Source organism: Leuresthes tenuis, unplaced genomic scaffold, assembly GCF_036924035.1.
Source record: "Leuresthes tenuis unplaced genomic scaffold, fLeuTen1.0.hap1 SCAF_8, whole genome shotgun sequence".
Classification (NCBI taxonomy): domain Eukaryota; kingdom Metazoa; phylum Chordata; class Actinopteri; order Atheriniformes; family Atherinopsidae; genus Leuresthes; species Leuresthes tenuis.
Window position 1 is genome coordinate 14093702 of NW_027325362.1, and position 18556 is coordinate 14112257.

Below are 18556 nucleotides of genomic sequence, written 5' to 3' on the forward strand. Positions count from 1 at the left end.
GGAGTGTGAACTGCTTATCCCCCAAAGCCTGAAGCCAAGGTATTTTTGTAAAAAAAACTGTCTCTCCATGATTGTATAGATATTCCTATATATTACGAAAAGGAAAAAAAAAAACCACCACAATAATAAAACTCCAAAAAAAGCTCATTAATGCCACTAATAAAGTGACAATTGAGAATCCCATTAACCATAAGAATTCTTCATCCACAATAAAATGTGCCAAATTAGCATCTTACAGAAGAGAAATTTGGTTCAGAGTACATCATGCACTAAAATAAGACTTTAAAAAAATGTGAACTTTTGCTGCAATAATTTGCTGACTATAGAATGAGTATCGCAGCCTCAGGATGAAGATGGCACAGAAACTAAAATAAAAGGGACACCACTGCTGAAAAGACAAACTTTTAAAACAATCTCACTACCTTTCTCGCATAATTATTATAATTTTGGTTAGTCTTAACGGTGATCATCTTTTCATCATAATAAATAACTCAAAAGAAATTTAAAACAAAATTAAATTGCCCACGCAGGTAACCAAATGTTTAAAAATCAGTCTACTATACAAATTAATCAACAGTTACAAAGTTTGAAATACTGCATTTAATTCATAAACTGGAAGCCATTTTGTTATTATGAAAGTCAATAAAATGGGGGTTAAAAAAACAAAACAAAAAAAAACCTCAAATCCTTAGATTTCAATCAACATTACATCTATGTGAAGACTCGGTTAAATCACCCCCGACACACACATCACAAATACAAAAATCTCAGCAAAATCTTTGGAAAAATAGCCAAACGTTTTCATTTGAATATCCCAAATGATATTCAACCAACGAATCAGAGGGTTTCTCACTTTATTCTAGATTTTTCAAAAGATCTTTTTAGACACATTGAAATCATGTATTTAATTAAAAACAAACACCATCTGCGACAAAGATACAAACCAGACTACATTTTTTGGAAAAAATGCTTTCTGTCCTTTGTAAAGAACATGTTAGTGTTGAAGAAGCACTTTAAAAAAAAAAAAAAAAAACGGCCACATGTGAAGAGAAACAACTCCTCACAAAAGGCAAATAACTAAAAAGGTTTAAAAAGAATGTTTCCATGATTTTCAGTGAAAAAGCATTTGATATGTTGATCTGTTTAGATGCGTTAAAGGATGTTGGGGGGGGGGGGTTCTCACTTCAAGTCAAAGTAGCTCTTGTGCATTTTGGTCTGAATCTACAAAACAGCAGATCACAAAGTAAGAAAAAAAAAATACAACAAGGAAATAATTATCTGCATGACGGCTCTATTACAGCAAGAAGAAAAATCCCTTAGACAAAGAAGGAATGTAGTGCTGGTTCATTTTTTCTTTCCACACCAGGCAAAACACAAACAAATAGACACAAAAAGCTCATGTGAAAAACATCACTAGTGTGATCGACAACCTAACAGCTAAAAAAAAAAAAAAAAAAAAATACACTTGGATTGAGCTACCCATTAGTCGAGCCCATCCTATAGTCTTTAAAACATAGACAGACTCCTGACTGAAGTGCCCGCGCACAAATCTAAAATCAGTGTTTTTGGCACCAAATGTGTCCATTATTTGACGCACAATGCGTGATCTGTGTCACATGAACAAATCCAAAGAGTACTTGGGTCATGTTTAGTGGCGATATCGCAACCAATCGCAAACCACCATCTGTGGAACAAATGCAACATAAGAGAGCCGTTCTTCATATTCAAATACACAGTAACCATTTACAGAAACACCATCCTGTGGATGTGAAATGAACGTTGCGCCACAGGTATCGTTGGCACGTCGTTCCCAACCAGGAAAAAGAGGAAACAACGGTTAACGGACATGTGCACCAGGATTTGTCCTGTTTCTCCTCTTTGTTTCTAACTGGGACACATCAGCCTCGACAGCAGCAGCATGGTCACACGACGCTTCTCCAAACATCAGCTTCCCAAACTATTAGACTTATCCCCCCCCCCCAATTCTTAAACCACAAGCAGAGATATAATACAGACACATACCTCTGTTTCCTCATAGCACTGCAACAGGCTCCCTCTCCAGCTTTTAGCAAAACAGGCGTTGTTTGTTTGGATATCATTAGATTAATTTTCAGTATATAAAAAGTGCCGCTGAGCTCCTGTACTGATTTACCAACTCCATAAATCAATGGCATGCTTAGTGTGTGTGTGTGTGTGTGTGTGTAGCTACGTGTCATTAAAAAGAAAAAAGGACCCAAATAAACTTAAAGAATGCAGAGTAAGGTAGGTCTGCGGCTAAAAGTTTCAGCAGAAGAAAAACATGGAGACTTTAAGTTGAGGATTTTCTCCAAACAAAATCTGGAAGAAAGAGGAAAAAAATAAAATGTAAATCTGAAATATTTCCAACAAATTTCCACAGCTGATACAGCTCTTTTATTTGTCCGTACAAGGGAACGGAGAAGAATGTCTCAGGTGTTTAAAAAAAGGATTAAGTGTGTGGTATTTCTCATAAGCGTGACTCGAGGAAAGGTCTCAGAGTGAACGAGAACGGCGCCGTGGCTCGATGAGAGCGAACAGAGGACTTTTTGAATAACAGGAGCGTTGAAGGACACGTTGGGCTGCGCCACACCGTCCCGGCCGCAGGATGGTGAAGAAAACTGAGGTGTGTAACACAGGACTCCATCTTCACTCACTATAAAGTCCGCTTGAATCATTGAGCGCTTCTACAGGGCATCATTCTCAGGGGCGAAGAGAGCTGCAAGGCCCACTGTTTCACTGTTATGGATATCCTTCTCTGGCTTTGGTTTTTTAAACAGCGATGGAAGATTTCGGATATGAACCTCCTTCCTGAACTGCTGGCACAGAGCTTTCTGTTGGCAGGGGACGGGGAGGGGAGGGGAGAGGAGAGGAGAGGTTAAGCAGAGCAATCCAAGACATACAACAAGGAATTTCATTCGATTCTTCAGCACTGTTGAGCTGCTGCACATTTTCTGCTGGTGCACACAGAGGATTTACAGCACAGCCAGAAACCCACTGCTGAGTAATGATCTGCACTACCGGGCCGGCGTCTCGCCACTTCTGAAGAGCAGTCTACAGTGAGATACACAGGTGAAGCACTGCTCTCTAGTGGTTAAAAGCAGATTAACTGGGATTTGTTATGTGGGGGAAGCTCCGTAGATTCAGAGCTGCAGAGTGCGTGCGCATAGACTACCAAATCTGACAGGGAAACGACCATAAACCGTAAGCAAACCAAGGCGAAGCATCCCTCTGCTCTGCACCCCAATCAGAGTCGGTCTAGATACAGATAGCAGTGTGCAAAGCTACTCGCAAAATCTTTCAGTAAGTGCACTCACTTGTAAATCTGTAACAACTGTAACAGTTTTGCTGTTGCCACTAAAAGAGAGAGTGTTAAAAAAAAATAAAAATAAATAAATGAACAGAACAACGTCCTCATAGTTTAATAAACTGGATTGATTTATATCTTGCAATAGCATAAAATACAGGCTGCAAACTCCTTTTCATATCTTCCATAACTTCTCAGGCTCATAAGTGTTCAGTCACCACTTTCTCATAATCTTGAAAACCCTCATGAGAAGCGAGTATATCGAAGAAATTTCAGGTCAAGGATAACTCCATAAAGTCTCTCTTCCTAACCTTCCCCCCCCCCGTCACTTGGTTATCTGGCTGTAGATAATGTCTCTTGTCTATAAAGACATTAACAGAAAACAGGACCGTGTGCAGAGGTGTGGATGTGTTCAATGTTCTGCTTTAAAGAAAATAATATCTTATAACTAAAATGCATCTTTTTCTCGTTTGTTTGTTTGTTTTAACAAACTCATGCCGTGAACGCTGTAAACACAGCAATCGAAGTAGTAGTCAAGTGGGAGGAGCCAAGCTGCCGTGTTGTGTTAGCAAACGGTCACAGACAATTGTAGCTTTGCGTGTCATTAAGCCTGAGAAAGGTGTTATATCTCGATGAAGACATGCAAAGCATCGCATGATGGTGCCATGTCACAAAAGAGACTGCATTACCCCAACAGTTCCTGCAATGAGCTTCTTGAACTGGTCTTTCCTCTTCTTCTCTCCAGCCTTCTGGGCATTGGGGTCCAACAGCTTGTGATCGTACTGGTCCAACGCCTCAACACTGATATTTGGAACTTGGATCATCACCGCTCTGAGCTCCACGTAGCGAGGCCGCTAACACAGATGGACAGACGGATTCACACGCAAGCACAGGGATTAACAGATCGGCAGTCTCAAGAATGAAGATGTTCCACAGATTAAACTTTGAATCCGGAAATATACAGTACGTCTCTGTATTCTTTATAATAACACAGGCGCTAAATGAACTTTTGATCAATTTAAAAGGAAACTGAAGTTAATGTGATGATTTGAATGGAAAAATAACTTCAAATCATCAAAGTATTCACCGTTTCCAGCTTTGCAAATGTAGTCCGAGACAGGAATTTTTCACCATTTTCAGTCAGTTTATAGATAAAACAATAAAGAACACATAACGCTGATTAAATAAATAATTGTTAAATGCTGTCCTGGGAAATGTATCTCAAAAAACAACAACAATGGACAAATAAAGGCGGAAATAAAGAGCAGAGACAGCAGAGGAGATTCTGGGCTCGGGCCTCACCAGGTTTTCATAGATTAGCATGGCCAGCTGAGTGAGGGTAGAGTTGCAGACTTCATGCTGCCCATGGACCTGAAGGCCTCTAAGAACACTGGTATAGAACCAGGTAACTGCTTCAGGAAGGAGATTACCCCCTACGACCTAAAGAGAGGGAGAGCGGATGTGTAAACATGAGACTTTTTACAGCCACAATTAGCATGAATGAAATGAATCATGTCATAAACTTTATCCACAGATTATTGGCATTCCAGGCAGGGAATTATTTATATCTCATTTGTTCATATCTCGTAATGACAGGGAAGTTAGTAAAGCAACAAGCAACGAGCGTTCTCGAGAAAATGTACTCCCTTCGTTTCCGGAAATGATCGAACATTATCTGAGAGAACATATAAGACAACATATAAAAACAGGAGTCCGGCAGTTTAAAAGTTGCTCCTTTGGTCGGAACAAAATGTGTTCGGTAGGCACGAGCAGCCAAAATAGAAACGGCCGGAAAAACACGTTGAATTAAGAGCGCTACCTGCCGCAGAAGGGTCCAGCAGACCATGGAAGCAGTGCGGTGACAGTTGGAGGCGTCTTTCCATGCCAGCGACGTGAAGGACAGGGTCAACAGCGACATGTAGATGTTCTGAGAATGGAAAACAACTATGTGTATACAGTTAAACAGTTTAAGTACAGCTCTCTGAATGTGTCTCAGGCGTCTCAGGCTGACCTCGTCTTTCATCAGGCATTTCCCCAGCTCAGTCAGCTCATCAGTGGGGTGCGCAGCAGATGCCGTCTGCCCCGCTTCCATCATCACGTCCTCCTCTACAAGGGTACATTTCAAGCAAAGTGACAATACTCCCCACACACTAAAAAACTAAATTACAATCATAACTTCACTCTTACCATCGATTTCCTCCTTGTTCGCTGCGGGTTCAGACACTTTTCTGGAAATACAGCTCGCAGCTAAAAGAGAAGGAGGAGGAAGAGTATCAGGACCCCGTCATAACTCAACTCCCCACTTTCTCCTCAGTCTTGGGGTAAAAGCTGATCCGGCAGTTGTGCACTGCATCCTGAACATTTCACAACTCGCATCTTTTGTCTCCTTCTCAGTACAGGAAATCAAACAGGACTCGCAGCTCAGAGTCGTCCTCAACGCACATTACTTTAATTTTGCTGTTAAGCAAGCTTCTTCCACCCACTTTGTGACCTGCGACGCTGAATATGTCAGACACCAAGTGTGAAAGCAGCAAAGAAACAGGCTGAACGTTGCGTTTTTACTGGCATTTTTGTTTCGCCCTATGTGTGCGTGATAAAGAAACACAGCTGGTCTTATGAGTAGTGGCCAAATGCTGAGAAATCTGACTGAAGACCAGTCTAATTAATGATGCTTCTTCAGCGCTCTGTCGGGATAAATTCAGACAAAGTTCTGAATCACCAAATGCAAATCTTTCTCGAAGCAGAAAAATGCCAACGCTCGGCTCCATTTTGAGAATTATGGGGTATATTTGCTTAGTAAATTCCAGTCGTGAGACCAGTCGTTGCTTTTTGTGTGGCTGGCAAAACCTTACCGTGCGACCCAAGTGCATTAGCAAGATTATTAAATCCAGACTAATGAAATCTATCAGGTTGTTTAATTTGTTTAATTTAATTAACAAGTTTTTGTTAATTCGAACTTGGCCACTGAGGAAAACTATTCAATACGCAGCAACACGGGCCAGACAAACACTTTGAGTCCATATCTACCTTTTAACACCGCTTCATCTACCAAAATGTTTGATCTGCCTCTGACATATATCCTGTAAATGCAGGTACTACATTTAAGTTATTAGAGTGGCTTACCGAGGAAATCCATGACCTCCCTGGTGAGCAGGCGCACAAGCTGCTCCTCCAACATCTCCTGGGTCACTTGGCTCTCCTGACAGACCACCTGCTCCTCTTCATCCTCACCACTAAAAGCACAACGAGGTTCCCAGTGACTTTCCACATTCAATTCAACCAGCGTTCTTAGAAAAGGCGAGACGATACTTAATAATATAGATGTATCAACAGCCACCAAAATATATTTGACAATCCACTCCAAAACAGCTGAATCTACTATTGAAGAGCTATCTAATGGACACATCAAACGAGTGCTTGATCCCACACAGGGGAGTTCTTTGTTGGGTTCCACTGTCGTAGTAAACTAGATTTAGCAATTCTTTTGCCCAGAATGCTTCAAGCTCCCCAACAGTGGCAGCAAAACATCACCGGCCCTGGAAAAACTACTAAAGAAGGGCTGGAAAAACACAACAAAAGAGACTGAAGCCGAACAACCCTGAAATGTTATAGACATGTTCCGGGGTGATGGCACGCGAGAAGGCAAAACGTCCACAACATTTGCTCTGGACTGCAGATTTTACTTTGGGACTGGGTGGAAAATCTCTGAAAGAACCTGCACAAACGTGCGTAAACATGCCGGTAAATATTCTGGAGGATTTGCGGCCGCATCTGGTGGCATCTGTTAAAAAGTAATCCCAATTCACAAAGACTCCCCAACCTACAGTTAGTGCTGCATTTCTCCTTATAACTGCAAGCATCAAACAAATACCATTTGGAAAATTATTTCGGCACCATAAGCCATGTAATATGGCTTAATCAGTTTGTGCCTGGACATGATCTTTCAATTCAATCAGCCCATGATAAAAAGTCCTAAAGTAGTTAGCAGGGATTTATGAATGAGCGCTCTTATAAATACATTCCTCCAAAAATCACATTACATAGAAACATTTTACCACAACTTACTTGACTGACGTCCTCTGGTTGATAACCTGCCACTTCATGTTGAGTCTCTGTAATATAAAGCACAAGTACAGCCATGAAACTAATCAATAAAAACGACTGTGACTGAGCTACTTCAGAGATGTGTTACAGAACATGACCCTGACCTGCATCATGTAGGTGAACAGAGGGCCCAGCAGGGGGCGGAGTAGACTCTCGTAGTATTCTGGAGGACACGAGAGCACCAGCTGCTTCAGAAATAGCCGTACACACTTTAGTCAAGGCAAATCAATGTTACCATAAAGCAACAGCTCAGCTTCATTAATGTGGAATAGTATGTCTAAAGATTGTGTACACGAAACATTCAATGAGGCGTGGCAAGAGAAAAACCTGGCAAACGAAATTAATCAAAAGCAAAAAAAAAAAAAAAAGGATATGAATCATCGGGCGAACTCTGTGGTCAGGCATGTGGTCGAGGGAGACGAATGCAGAGCCAGCTATTCCTTCAGCCAACCTGTCTATAGTGTAGAATTCCTGCTGCAGAGATGGGCCAGCGTTACCCAGAACATGGAAGCTGCAGAGGTAAAGGCAGCAGAGGCCAGAGTTTAAACAGCATCAGCGTGGACAGGAGAGGTATAAACAATGTAGGAGGGGAAAAAATGTCAAATCTAACTGCAGAACACACCAGTTGTCATATAATGTGCATAAAAATCCCTGCATGCGCTCCAGGTTGCTTCTATACACAGGAGTGTCATAAATATCCACAGGACACTGAGGGAGACCTGAAAACAACGAGAAGGTTTTCACCACAACCTGCTTAGACGACAGCTCACTATAAAACGAACAAAAACAGAAAAACTCCTCTTACCAAGAACTACGTTTTTCTCCCCATCCATCATTTCGTGGGCTCTGGAGAAAGTGTCGCCGAGGCGAGCCATGTTCTCCGGTATAAACAGACTGTTGTGAGTCCTGCGGTGAGAAACAAACTCAATCTACTGGTCACGGATCGGCGCATTAGCTCAGAACTTCTCCGAGACATATTTCTAATGTTCGGTAAGGTTAAAAAACAAAATTTAAGAGACATTTTTCAGTTTGGTCTCTGAGCGGTGAAGAATACACTTTCAGCTTCAAGCGGTTCAGCAAAAATGCTGCATCAACCTTGAAGGATTTAAAGTCTGGCCCTACAATTTAACAGCTTGACTGATTAATAAAAAATAAAAATAAAACAACACTGTGCCTGTGTACAAATGACAAAACTGATGTCACTTTCCATATATTAGTGCAACTTCCATTAAAAATAAATAAAGATTCTGTTTACCTTATTAAAGCCAGTAGATTGGGCAGAAAAGCCAGAAACTGGGCGGTGCAGGGGTTTCTGTAGATGGGGGCTCCAGTGGAGGTGTAGCCCACCACAAAGCCACCGGTCTTGGCTTCTTCCAGACTCGCAGGCCAGCGGGCGCGCTTCACCACCACCAACATGGCATTCAAACAGAAGCTCACCTAGAAGAAAGAGACGTTTCGGAGCAGACTTCAAAGCAATTTCGTGACGGATCGGTTTAATCTGATGATTTAATCGCCTTGTTGATCAGCTCAGTACTTTATAGCAGTACTTTAATATCTTATCAACTGGAAGGTCAGGAAAAACCTGATGAAAGAAACAGCCCCGCTGTAACCTTAAGGTTGTTTGAAAACGTTCACCTTGAAAAAAATGCAGATAACACTTGTATTCGCTATAAAACTGAGATCATGACTTTTTTCACCAGTTTTAATCATTTACAAGTAACAGCTGATACAAATCAACCGATTCCATCATCACGCTGTGTTCATATTAGTCGAGGCATAGTTAGAAAATGAGTTAAATCATTTTGATGTCACTAGCTACATGTTTGCTATTGAGACCCAGAATTCCTTATGGGTAAAATATTCTCAGCCGGCACTAGTGATGGAAATATGACTTTTGTTACGGTTTCACACTTCTTGTTACTCTACAGGTGAATGATAATGATTATCATTTCTGTTAAGCAACATGTCTGGTCGTCTCAACAGTTTTGATAGGACCAGATTCATTAGGATGTTTTCATGAACTTGTTTCATAATGAGTCATATCAATGGAGAAACTTTAAAAATGCTTAAAAAAAAAAAACAAACAAACAAAAAAAGAACATTTTTACCTAACTGAAGAATTTAAAACAGTGATTTTGTTGTGATAGCCGATGGTTAAAACCAATTGTTTTTATATCATTTTATATATATTATAAAGGCTTGTCACTTTAATATCAGTGGCTTGTTAAACTATTACCTACTCAATGACTTGATTTGCCAAATAAAATGTTCTGATGAAAAATGAATGCTCTGCTATGGAATTAGGCTGCCACCTACTGGACGTTTGCTGAACCTGCGGTTGCAGGATAATCCTGTCAGTTTCAGAGCAAAGTCAAAGCAACATCAGATAAACTCCGGCCACCGCCATCGGTCTCGGATATCTTTCTTATAGATGGGCCGATTGCACATACAGATATCATAAATATAGAATAATAACGCTCACCACTCGGCTGAGCTGCTTAGTGCTAATCAACATACTGTAATTTCAGCATGTTGCGCCCTAAACGTGGACAGCACCCATGTTAAAATGTACACACCGTCGTGTCCGTGTGCCACAGATAGGATATAAATTCTGAGAGATATTCAAGGTCGTTCGTTTTGTTTTATTAAACTTTAAAGTGTTAAACTTAAAGAGTTGGAAAAAAAAAAAGCAAGTCTTCAAACTTGTTTAATACTTACTCGCCCCCTATTAAGGCCGGCTGTATCCGTGTCTTCCTTTGGCTCCGTGACCACCTGATCAGCTCCAATGAAGGATAAGAACTTGACAGGGTCCCATAGCACGCTGAAACGCAACAAAGAGACAAGACAGGATTATCCATCGTGGCTTCAAAACACATCATGCACAACTTTAGGGAAGTGGAAATTACTCACACACCTCCTTATCTCCTCTGAGGTCCACTGCGTGACCACCGAGGACATCAGTTCGTCCAGAAAAGCCTTTTGCTTTTCGAAGTCTTTAAACTGGTTGCTGATGAGCACCAGAGCTTCCATAAGGGCGCACTTCTCCGTGTACGTCAGTGCGGCTTCACTTGAAAACAGCTCCTTCACGTGAGTGTAAAACATGTCGAAGCAAGGCTGCAGAAGAACAGAGCAGAGTCACAGGCGTTCACCTCCGCCCATCATTCCCCTCGCTTACACAGTAGAACGGAAAGACGTGTCATTTTAACCGGGATAGAAGGACAATTACCAAGATAAACTGTGGGTAATCCCGGCAAATTTTAATGATAGAAGAGCAGGCGTGTCTCCTCAAGTTCTTTACAGCTCGAGTCCGAGGAACCTGGAAAAAAAAAAAATTATCGGTTGGAGATAAATTTCTTTAGTTTCATCTTTGGCATAAATGACAATATTTGTGAAGGCAGCTTACCTGTTTGTCCGGATCAATCTCAAATGTGATGGCTTTAAACAGCTGCAGGGGCCAAAACAAGAAGGGAAAAGGTTATTACTAGGCACTTATTAGAGGTAAAACTTGCTGCTGAAGATGAAGACAGCATCGTACAAAACAAAATTGCATTTCTAAAGAGGTGACAAGTGACAATGTTACAAGAACAGGAACACCGACAAACGATATGTGGACACGAACCATCTTCCACAAGTCCACTGGAGTCAGTGGGATGCACACAAACACTCTTTAAACCAATGACATGTATTCATCTGACCTTGTAGAGAACCTGTGGCAAGATCTGAGGTCTGTGGACCGTAAATGGGAACAGCGCAGAGACATTAGTGAGCACACAGGACATGATGAGCGGGTCTTTTGTGTCGTAGTTCAGCACGGCCCCCAGCAGCTCCATGCTCTGATCTATGGGCAGCTTCTGTAAGGTTTGACGCGAGAAGAGGAGAGAGCTCTGCATTAGTGGCACTCGCTTAATCAATCGATTCGTTGTTGTAAAAACACAGTTTTTCCTGTTCTGTCGTTTGACAGCGAGTCCGTCACCTCTTCCTCTAGATTTTTGAAGATCTGCGAGACCACACACTCCATGAAGACCGTCATTGCGTCCCACTGGACGACTGATGGAGACCGGAGGGAACACATGCCCTCTGAAGTCTTAGCTGGAAAACAAGCAAAGTGAGCAGTGAAGTTGATTAAATGAACACTAAAAGGTCATGACCACCAACCAACTCTTCATTTTGTTTTCAATTAGTGCAACGCATGCGTGACCTTCTGTCGCTGTAATAAACCAACATTTTCTGTGGCTGAAAAAAAAAAAACCCACTTACACGTGGTATCTCCGGGATCTATTGGGCTGGTAAGCTGATACTGCAGCCATTCTGCGGCTGTCTGGAAAGCCTCCAGAGGAACGATGCGACTGGCGCTCCTCAAAACGTCTCCCTGCTGCGCTCGGAAAGCTGCGAGCAGGACAACGCACCGTTAAAACAGGTCAGAGAGTAAGGTAAAGGGACCTTTACCTGGCCTTAGTCTGAATATATCACCTACAGTTAAAGAAAGAGTTGAAGTCTTCGTCGCTGTCAAAGTCCACGCGGGAGTACTCCGAACTTGGGCCGTCGTGTCTGGATGGAAACCCGGTCTGGAGAGAAACAACAACTGGTATTAGTCTGGCTCTGAGTCACCACGTGAACAGCGGCACTCACAACTGTGCCTCACCTTGACGAGGTTGGTCATCGATGCTTTTAGGTATTTGACAGCCATCTCCACAACAACGGCGTCTTTTGACAGGGTCTCGTGTCTGAACAAAGCTCCCCACGTTGACATCGTGCAGGATTTTAAAAACTGGAGAAAAAGACGAGGCGGATGCATCACAGAGGATTCATACCAATACAAACACAGCCAATGACAAAAGGATTTCAGAGTAGATAGCTCCAAGTGCTACTAATCACCACCTCACCTGACTGGAATGTGTAGTGAAGGCTAATAAGGCTTCGGTGTACTTGCTGAGATTTGCAGGTACTTCAACTTTTACATCTGAACCCTGTGGAAATCATAAAGACAGTTTTTTTTTATATGCACGTGTGGATAAAGACCAGTTGTGAAGCTGAACACGTGAGCCTAGATACTAACGACGAGACGCCGATACTTTTAGTTAGTGAGATGTGGCACCTGCCTATGGGGTAGTCCTGAGGCGTTTCTGACATCTTTAAGAATGCAAGCACAATGAAACCATCAAAAAGTGACATTTTATTTCCGATTCGATCGTCTACTCTTTGAAGGCCTCATTTTATTCTCTCTTAAATTATGTGCTTTTCCCTTATCTGCCCACAGGATATCCTCCAAGAGGGACTTCGGCTGTCAGAGGTAAGTTTTGAAAAACTTTTCATTCAGATGGTGACTGATTAGTTTGAGCTGGTGTTATTAACCCTGTGCCTGCACGTCTGCTTGAATTTATTCAGGTTCTGTATCAACCATCTGAACAATCTTTTGTGGCAATCTTTCATTAGATTTTGTCCAGTGGACAAAGAAAAAAACCCCAAGATCTCTGGATATGGACTTGTGGCCTTAATATAGTTCGTGCTTTTCCATAAATCTGGGTCGCAAATCTAATTAATCTGTTCTCCAAGCTCTCTGTGCTACACATATAAAAGCAACACAAAGGTTTCATTGGTTGAAAGTGTCATTTTTACATTTCCGGCACCTGCTAATTGCTACAAGGAAGTTTACTTTAAAAGTAAAGGAGCGCCACATGCTTGAATTACAACTTTTTTTCTTATGGCTTTGAAAAGGCGCCAATCATTTTTCTCCATTTCGATATTGAGTCGTATGAAATGTCTCAGATTTTCTTCTCTGCTTTCATTGTACAATTCCAAGGCAAGCAACAAAAATACACATGAGAAGAATCAAAGCATTTCTAATTGAATGCTTTCAGGTTAGTAGCTGCCCGACAAAAATGTAAGAATGACAATCATTTTGGTGTGGACTGTGTAATAAGAGGTGCCGCGAGAGTGTTCGGGTGAATGGCCAAACAGAGTAAAGCGCTTTGTGGAGCCCGGCCAAGGCAAACGCTTGGACACAAGACAACAAACTCACCACTAACGAGCAGAGCTGGAATCCCAGAGCACACAGCACCTGACAGAGCCTCTTCAGGAAGACGTAGCGCCGCTCCACCACCTCCACTGCTCTGAAGATACGCAGAGAAGACTCCGCTGTTAGTCACAGCCAGATATGCTGAATAAAACCTACACCTGTCGCTGTGCTGCACAGCGGAAAGGCGCGTCCAAATACTTACGACGACTCAGTGGAGTTCGTGCATATTGCCAGTCCATCCGCTGACCTGTACCCGGACACACAAAGCATTAAAGAGCAGCGGGTTGAAGTCTACAGAGTAATGATGGAGAGAAGCTGCTGTACTCACTGGGCTGCAGAGAGGATGTACTGGATGGCCACGTCATCAAACAGCAGCATGAACGGCTTCCTCTCCTCCAGTTTGCCCTGCAGCAGGATGACATGAAAGACTGAGAACGGCTTCTTACTGTTAACTTACTAACCAGTAAAAATTCCCAGAAAAAAATGTAATGTTTGGGGATTGTAGCTAAGCTTACTGCAGAATTATTCATTTAAACTCTAGTTCCAGAAAAAAATGAGGATATATCACTCCAATAGCAATCCCCTGCAGTAATTATTTTAATACTGAAACATGGAATCAAATACACGGACACAGACTATTACCGATTGCTTGATGGTGGTTACGTTTTTGTTTTTTGGGAACTTCTCAAATCTGAAAAGTTTCTAAATCCGATCCTTAAGCCATTTGAATGCAAGACGCTCCTGCAACATCATTTTCATGGTGATTCTCTAAATTTTGCAGGACCTCTCATCGTGATAAGTCCATTTGATATACTACTGTGTTTATAACTGATCAGAGGAGTTTATAAGTATGAGCTACAGGTACCGTACATGGCTCTTTGCATGCAAAGAAACATTCAAAATTAAGGTTTTGGGTTTTATTAGAGGGAGTTGTAAATAGTTTAACTTAATCAACTCTGCTGAGAGCTCGATTACATTTGTACTTGGTTAGAAAAAGACTCCTTCACAGCTCTAAGCTCAGGGGTAAGAAGCTAAAACGTGTGTCATGAATGGCCACATTGTGGTGCTGTTGCTTCAGATCGCTTCAGGGATGTACCATGATCACAGAAATAAAAGAACATTGGTGATAAAAAAGCCGCTCTGAGGGAAACAACCTGCAAGTATCTGAGTAGCAGTCATGGTTTGAGCAGTTCACGTCTCAAAATAACTAAGAGAGAAGAGTTGATGCTTCCTTTATCAGCTTCTTTATCCTGAGAAACACAGGCTTTAGGACGAGAAATAATACTATCCTCCTGGCTTTTTACAAAAAGGTCATACTGACAGGGATTAATGTATATATGAGAGTGAAAGGGTTAACCGCATGACATTTGCCAAAGACGTTAAGGCAAAGTGCTTCGGGAAAGACAAAAGGATTTTTTTCCTTTTTAGTATTCGACCGGAATGCTAAAACTCTACACTTGGTTGTTACCATCTTGGTCTTTTCGGAGCAAGAAGTGTTCTTATTTGGACGAGAGGGTAAAACTTCATTCGCCCTATAAAACTGATTGGTATTATAACAGATATTAAGTAATTGTTTTCAAAAGGTCAACCAGCACATTGATCCGAGGGAGTGCCTCTAGCTAGCTGACGCCACAATGACTTGTGGGGTAATAAGTTATTAGATTAGCATTTCATGAGAGAAGCTAATGTTTTTTGGAAAGGGAGTCTAATGGAGCCAAACATATTCTGGAGCAAGCACCCAGTTTCCATCAGATGTCGTGCATTTTACGGCACTCCAGTGTTAAAATATGTTCTTTTTGTCTGTGATGATAATCCATCCGAGACGAATCACAACAACGCGACAGTTAATTCGGTCAAATCAAAAATCGCATTTTCCCCTCGAATTCACCTTTCGGCTCAAAGCGATGAGCAGACACTCCGAAGCCTCCAGCTGCAGCTCCGGGTCACCCAGCAGCAGACATAACATCTCCAGCAGATGACAGTTTCCAGAAGTGATGTGCACGAGAGACACCCAGTCAATGTAGCCTGCGAGTGTCGTCAGCGCAGCCACAGCGACTCGACAGTGTGCTCTGGCCTGCATGTGTGGACAAACGGGCGGAAAAAAGAGGAACAGAGACATTAATCAGTGTAATTAGGTCAACAGCAGGTTCACTGTGAAGCACGGATAAAGTAAATGTTTTCTCACCTGCAGTTCATGTCCAGGTGACCCTTTCTGAGTAAAAAAAAACCAAAACAAAATAGTATAAGACTCCTGTTCAAGTCACTTCATAGTTAAATTCCTCCTAATAGCAAATAATATTGTTATGACCCCCTCACCACTTTGCGATAGTCCTCGGCGTTAATATGCAGAATTGCCAACATAAAACTGAAGATGTTGTCCATGTTTTGAGTGAGTGTCTGCTGGATGTCTCTGCGTCTCTGGGTGGGCAACGTCTGGAAGGTGATCACATCCTCCGCCAGCCTCAGAAGTATCAACATGACCAGCTCCGTCTGCGCCTCCTGTGAACGAGGCACGACTTTTCACTTTATCCACCAACTGTTTAGCCTTAAGAGCTGAGAGACAACTTTTCATTAAAGTCCCGCTTTTGTTGAAAAGCCACGCGGAAAACAGGCAAGAGCACAATTACAGTGATAAAACAACAAGGTGGGGGGAAAAGATGCTTGTCAGGGTAACAGAAGAAAGGTGAGATAAAACACAAGGTAATGTAAAACATGTAAATAAGTATGACTGATTGCTCCACTGAGATTTATTTGCATGCTTGTTATGACATAATCCTATTCAAATTTAATACCAGCTGACCAAGAACCATACAGTTTGCAACTCACCCCTTGGCTGGTGAGAGCCTCCATCTCTTTCAGCATGTCTGGCCAGTGTTGAGGCCATTCTCTCTTTATCATTTCCACTATGATCCTTGACAGAGCATCTTTGACATGGCTCTCCTCCTCAAGGATAGAATGAGTACCCTGATGAAATAAAGAGACAGTGACGGGCATCGGACATAAGCCGGACAGACAAAAGGCAGGTGTTTATATTCATTCTCACACCTACGTTTGACAACAGCTGCATGGCACACTCCTTCAACTGGACTTTCTCCGGTTGTTGCATGTTGTTCCATCTGAACCTGCAAGAAGAAGACGAAAAAAATTAAACGTGCATTTTTATCATTATTATTTTTTAATCATGTTAGATTTTGTTATTTATTATTTATGCCATTTGCGTCACACTCACTTGATGACATGCTCCAGTATTTGCAAACCAAAGTGTCTCACTACAGCTGGCTGGGCTTTGTCGGCTAATTGTAAGCCACATGGGACACAGAGGGAGCTTGTCTCTTTAAACTCCTCACAAAACTGTTTTGAAAGAGAAGCGTAGTTATTTTTAATGTCCACTCGATCCTCTAAACGTGGTGAGGGTATAAAATAACTCAGTTATTACTGCACACGTGGAGCGTGCCAGATAACGGCTAGTAAACATCACAGCAATTGAATAGTACACGGCTAACATAAACAGTAGCAAATCAAGCTAGGAGTCCCGTTGCCCTTGACAACCTAACCGTTAGCCGTCCTCATTTAATCGACTTCCATTTTCCAAACCCCTGAGATATTATTATTGTATGAATGGATAACCAAGAGCTAACAGTGGGTGAAGTGATGTGAATGGCATACTCGGCCAGCTCAACAAGCATCAGATCAAACCCAACAACATATTTAACTCATGCAAACGGACGTTATCAAACTGCTGCTACCAACACCCTGTTGAATAATAGCGGTAATCTGGTCTGCTAAACAAGAACATCATTTTTGGCTTAAAAAAAGCATCAATAACTGACAGGCTCGGCTAACTAGCAGCTAGCTAGCAACCGGCATCGCCTTTACCTTAAGGGCCTCCAGTCGGTAAATTTGGCTTGTTTCTGCATCCATCATAACAATCACAGCCTTCATAAGCTGCTCGCACACGGTAGCCACCTGGTCAGTCATGACTTCAGGTAGCGTCTGGCACACTGCTAAGACGAACGCAAGCAACTCCCTTATGCAAAACACCTGCACTACAGTGTGCTGCGTGCGGACAGGGAGGTACGTCGACCAACGTGCTCAAAATGTGCTGTTGCGGACGGATTTGACCCTTTTGGCCTGCCGTTGAAAGGGAATTCTGGACGTTGTAGTCAAAGCATGGCTCTTTAAAGATCGTCTATGAACTGACAGAGAAATCATATCTAAATTATTATCATCATTTTGTTATTATTATAAACATTAAACACGGTATGGTTATCAAGTGTAAAATAAATATGTGACCCTAAAAGTCTTTGTAATGAATAAAAACATTATAATAATGATAATGTGAACAAACAAAATATTAAATTAAATACTTCAAAACAGTGTTTCAAACATGGCTAACCTCATCATATTCCCCATGGAAAAATCAGCAAAAATCCTTTAAAAATATAATCATTTTAGAATTCCTTTATGTTTAATTACAATTTCACGATAGTAAGGCTGCGGCACTCGTTTGACTATTCAGGAAATCAAATTATCATACTATTACTAGGTTATTACATTGTCTATTTTAAATGTATTTTTTTGTGTCTAAAGCCGTTGCTTTGTAGAAAACCATGATAGGTAAAGGTATACATAGAAAAAAATTAATGCATTGAAATTTAATTAAACTCTTAGTATTACAAACATAAAATCCATCAAATTTCATTAAATTACATTGTTAGGATACACTTATCATTTTAAAACTCAGCTAGTTTTGGACAGATTCATCTGTATGCAGAAAAAAGAGGTGGAAGGCAATGGAGCCACACTCTGTTCTTCTAACTCTCTATGTCCCAGGTTTAATTGATTAGGCACCAAATAATCAAGGATTGTGTGACACATAACATATAACTGAAATAATACGAGCCTATTGAAATAATAACATCAAGTTTAGGATAAAAGCGATCCACTGTAAGAATTTTATCATGTGATTTGATCTAAACATGCAGGGTGACAGAAGTATGTCATGTGTCCCACTGAGCATTACGGTTGGTCTGTATGCACACAGCTCTGCAGAAACTATATTTTCTCAGAGAGCTGAAGCAAGCTCACCTTCCCAAACACCCATTGATCAGCTT

General features: G+C 41.5%; 1 protein-coding gene across 1 annotated transcript; it reads right to left on the reverse strand.

Moving 5' to 3' along the window:
• Window positions 1-903: 903 nt before the first annotated feature.
• Window positions 904-17525, reverse strand: xpo5 (exportin 5). The gene is made up of 33 exons (XM_072390943.1): window positions 17319-17525; window positions 16672-16793; window positions 16492-16564; window positions 16269-16406; window positions 15759-15941; window positions 15628-15654; window positions 15331-15516; window positions 13771-13847; window positions 13645-13689; window positions 13446-13536; window positions 12310-12393; window positions 12069-12194; window positions 11901-11991; window positions 11684-11812; window positions 11400-11515; window positions 11122-11277; window positions 10830-10871; window positions 10653-10742; window positions 10341-10540; window positions 10145-10247; window positions 8682-8863; window positions 8232-8332; window positions 8049-8145; window positions 7801-7937; window positions 7531-7628; window positions 7388-7434; window positions 6446-6555; window positions 5510-5569; window positions 5334-5428; window positions 5142-5249; window positions 4625-4762; window positions 4012-4176; window positions 904-2849 (listed from the first exon to the last, which is right to left on the reverse strand). Exons 1-33 carry the CDS (start codon window positions 17418-17420, stop codon window positions 2703-2705), a joined length of 3666 nt encoding a protein of 1221 aa, XP_072247044.1. The 5' UTR covers window positions 17421-17525; the 3' UTR covers window positions 904-2702.
• Between the last annotated feature and the right edge of the window lie 1031 nt (window positions 17526-18556).

Excerpts from the sequence above, each read along its gene's own strand:
- xpo5 (XM_072390943.1), bottom strand. The coding sequence starts at position 17,420 with ATGACTGACCAGGTGGCTACCGTGTGCGAGCAGCTTATGAAGGCTGTG. Across the intron at positions 10,541-10,652 it reads ATTACCCACAGTTTATCTTG|CCTTGCTTCGACATGTTTTA; the intron begins GTAATTGTCCTT and ends GTTCTTCTGCAG. Across the intron at positions 8,333-8,681 it reads AATCTACTGGCTTTAATAAG|GACTCACAACAGTCTGTTTA; the intron begins GTAAACAGAATC and ends TTCTCACCGCAG.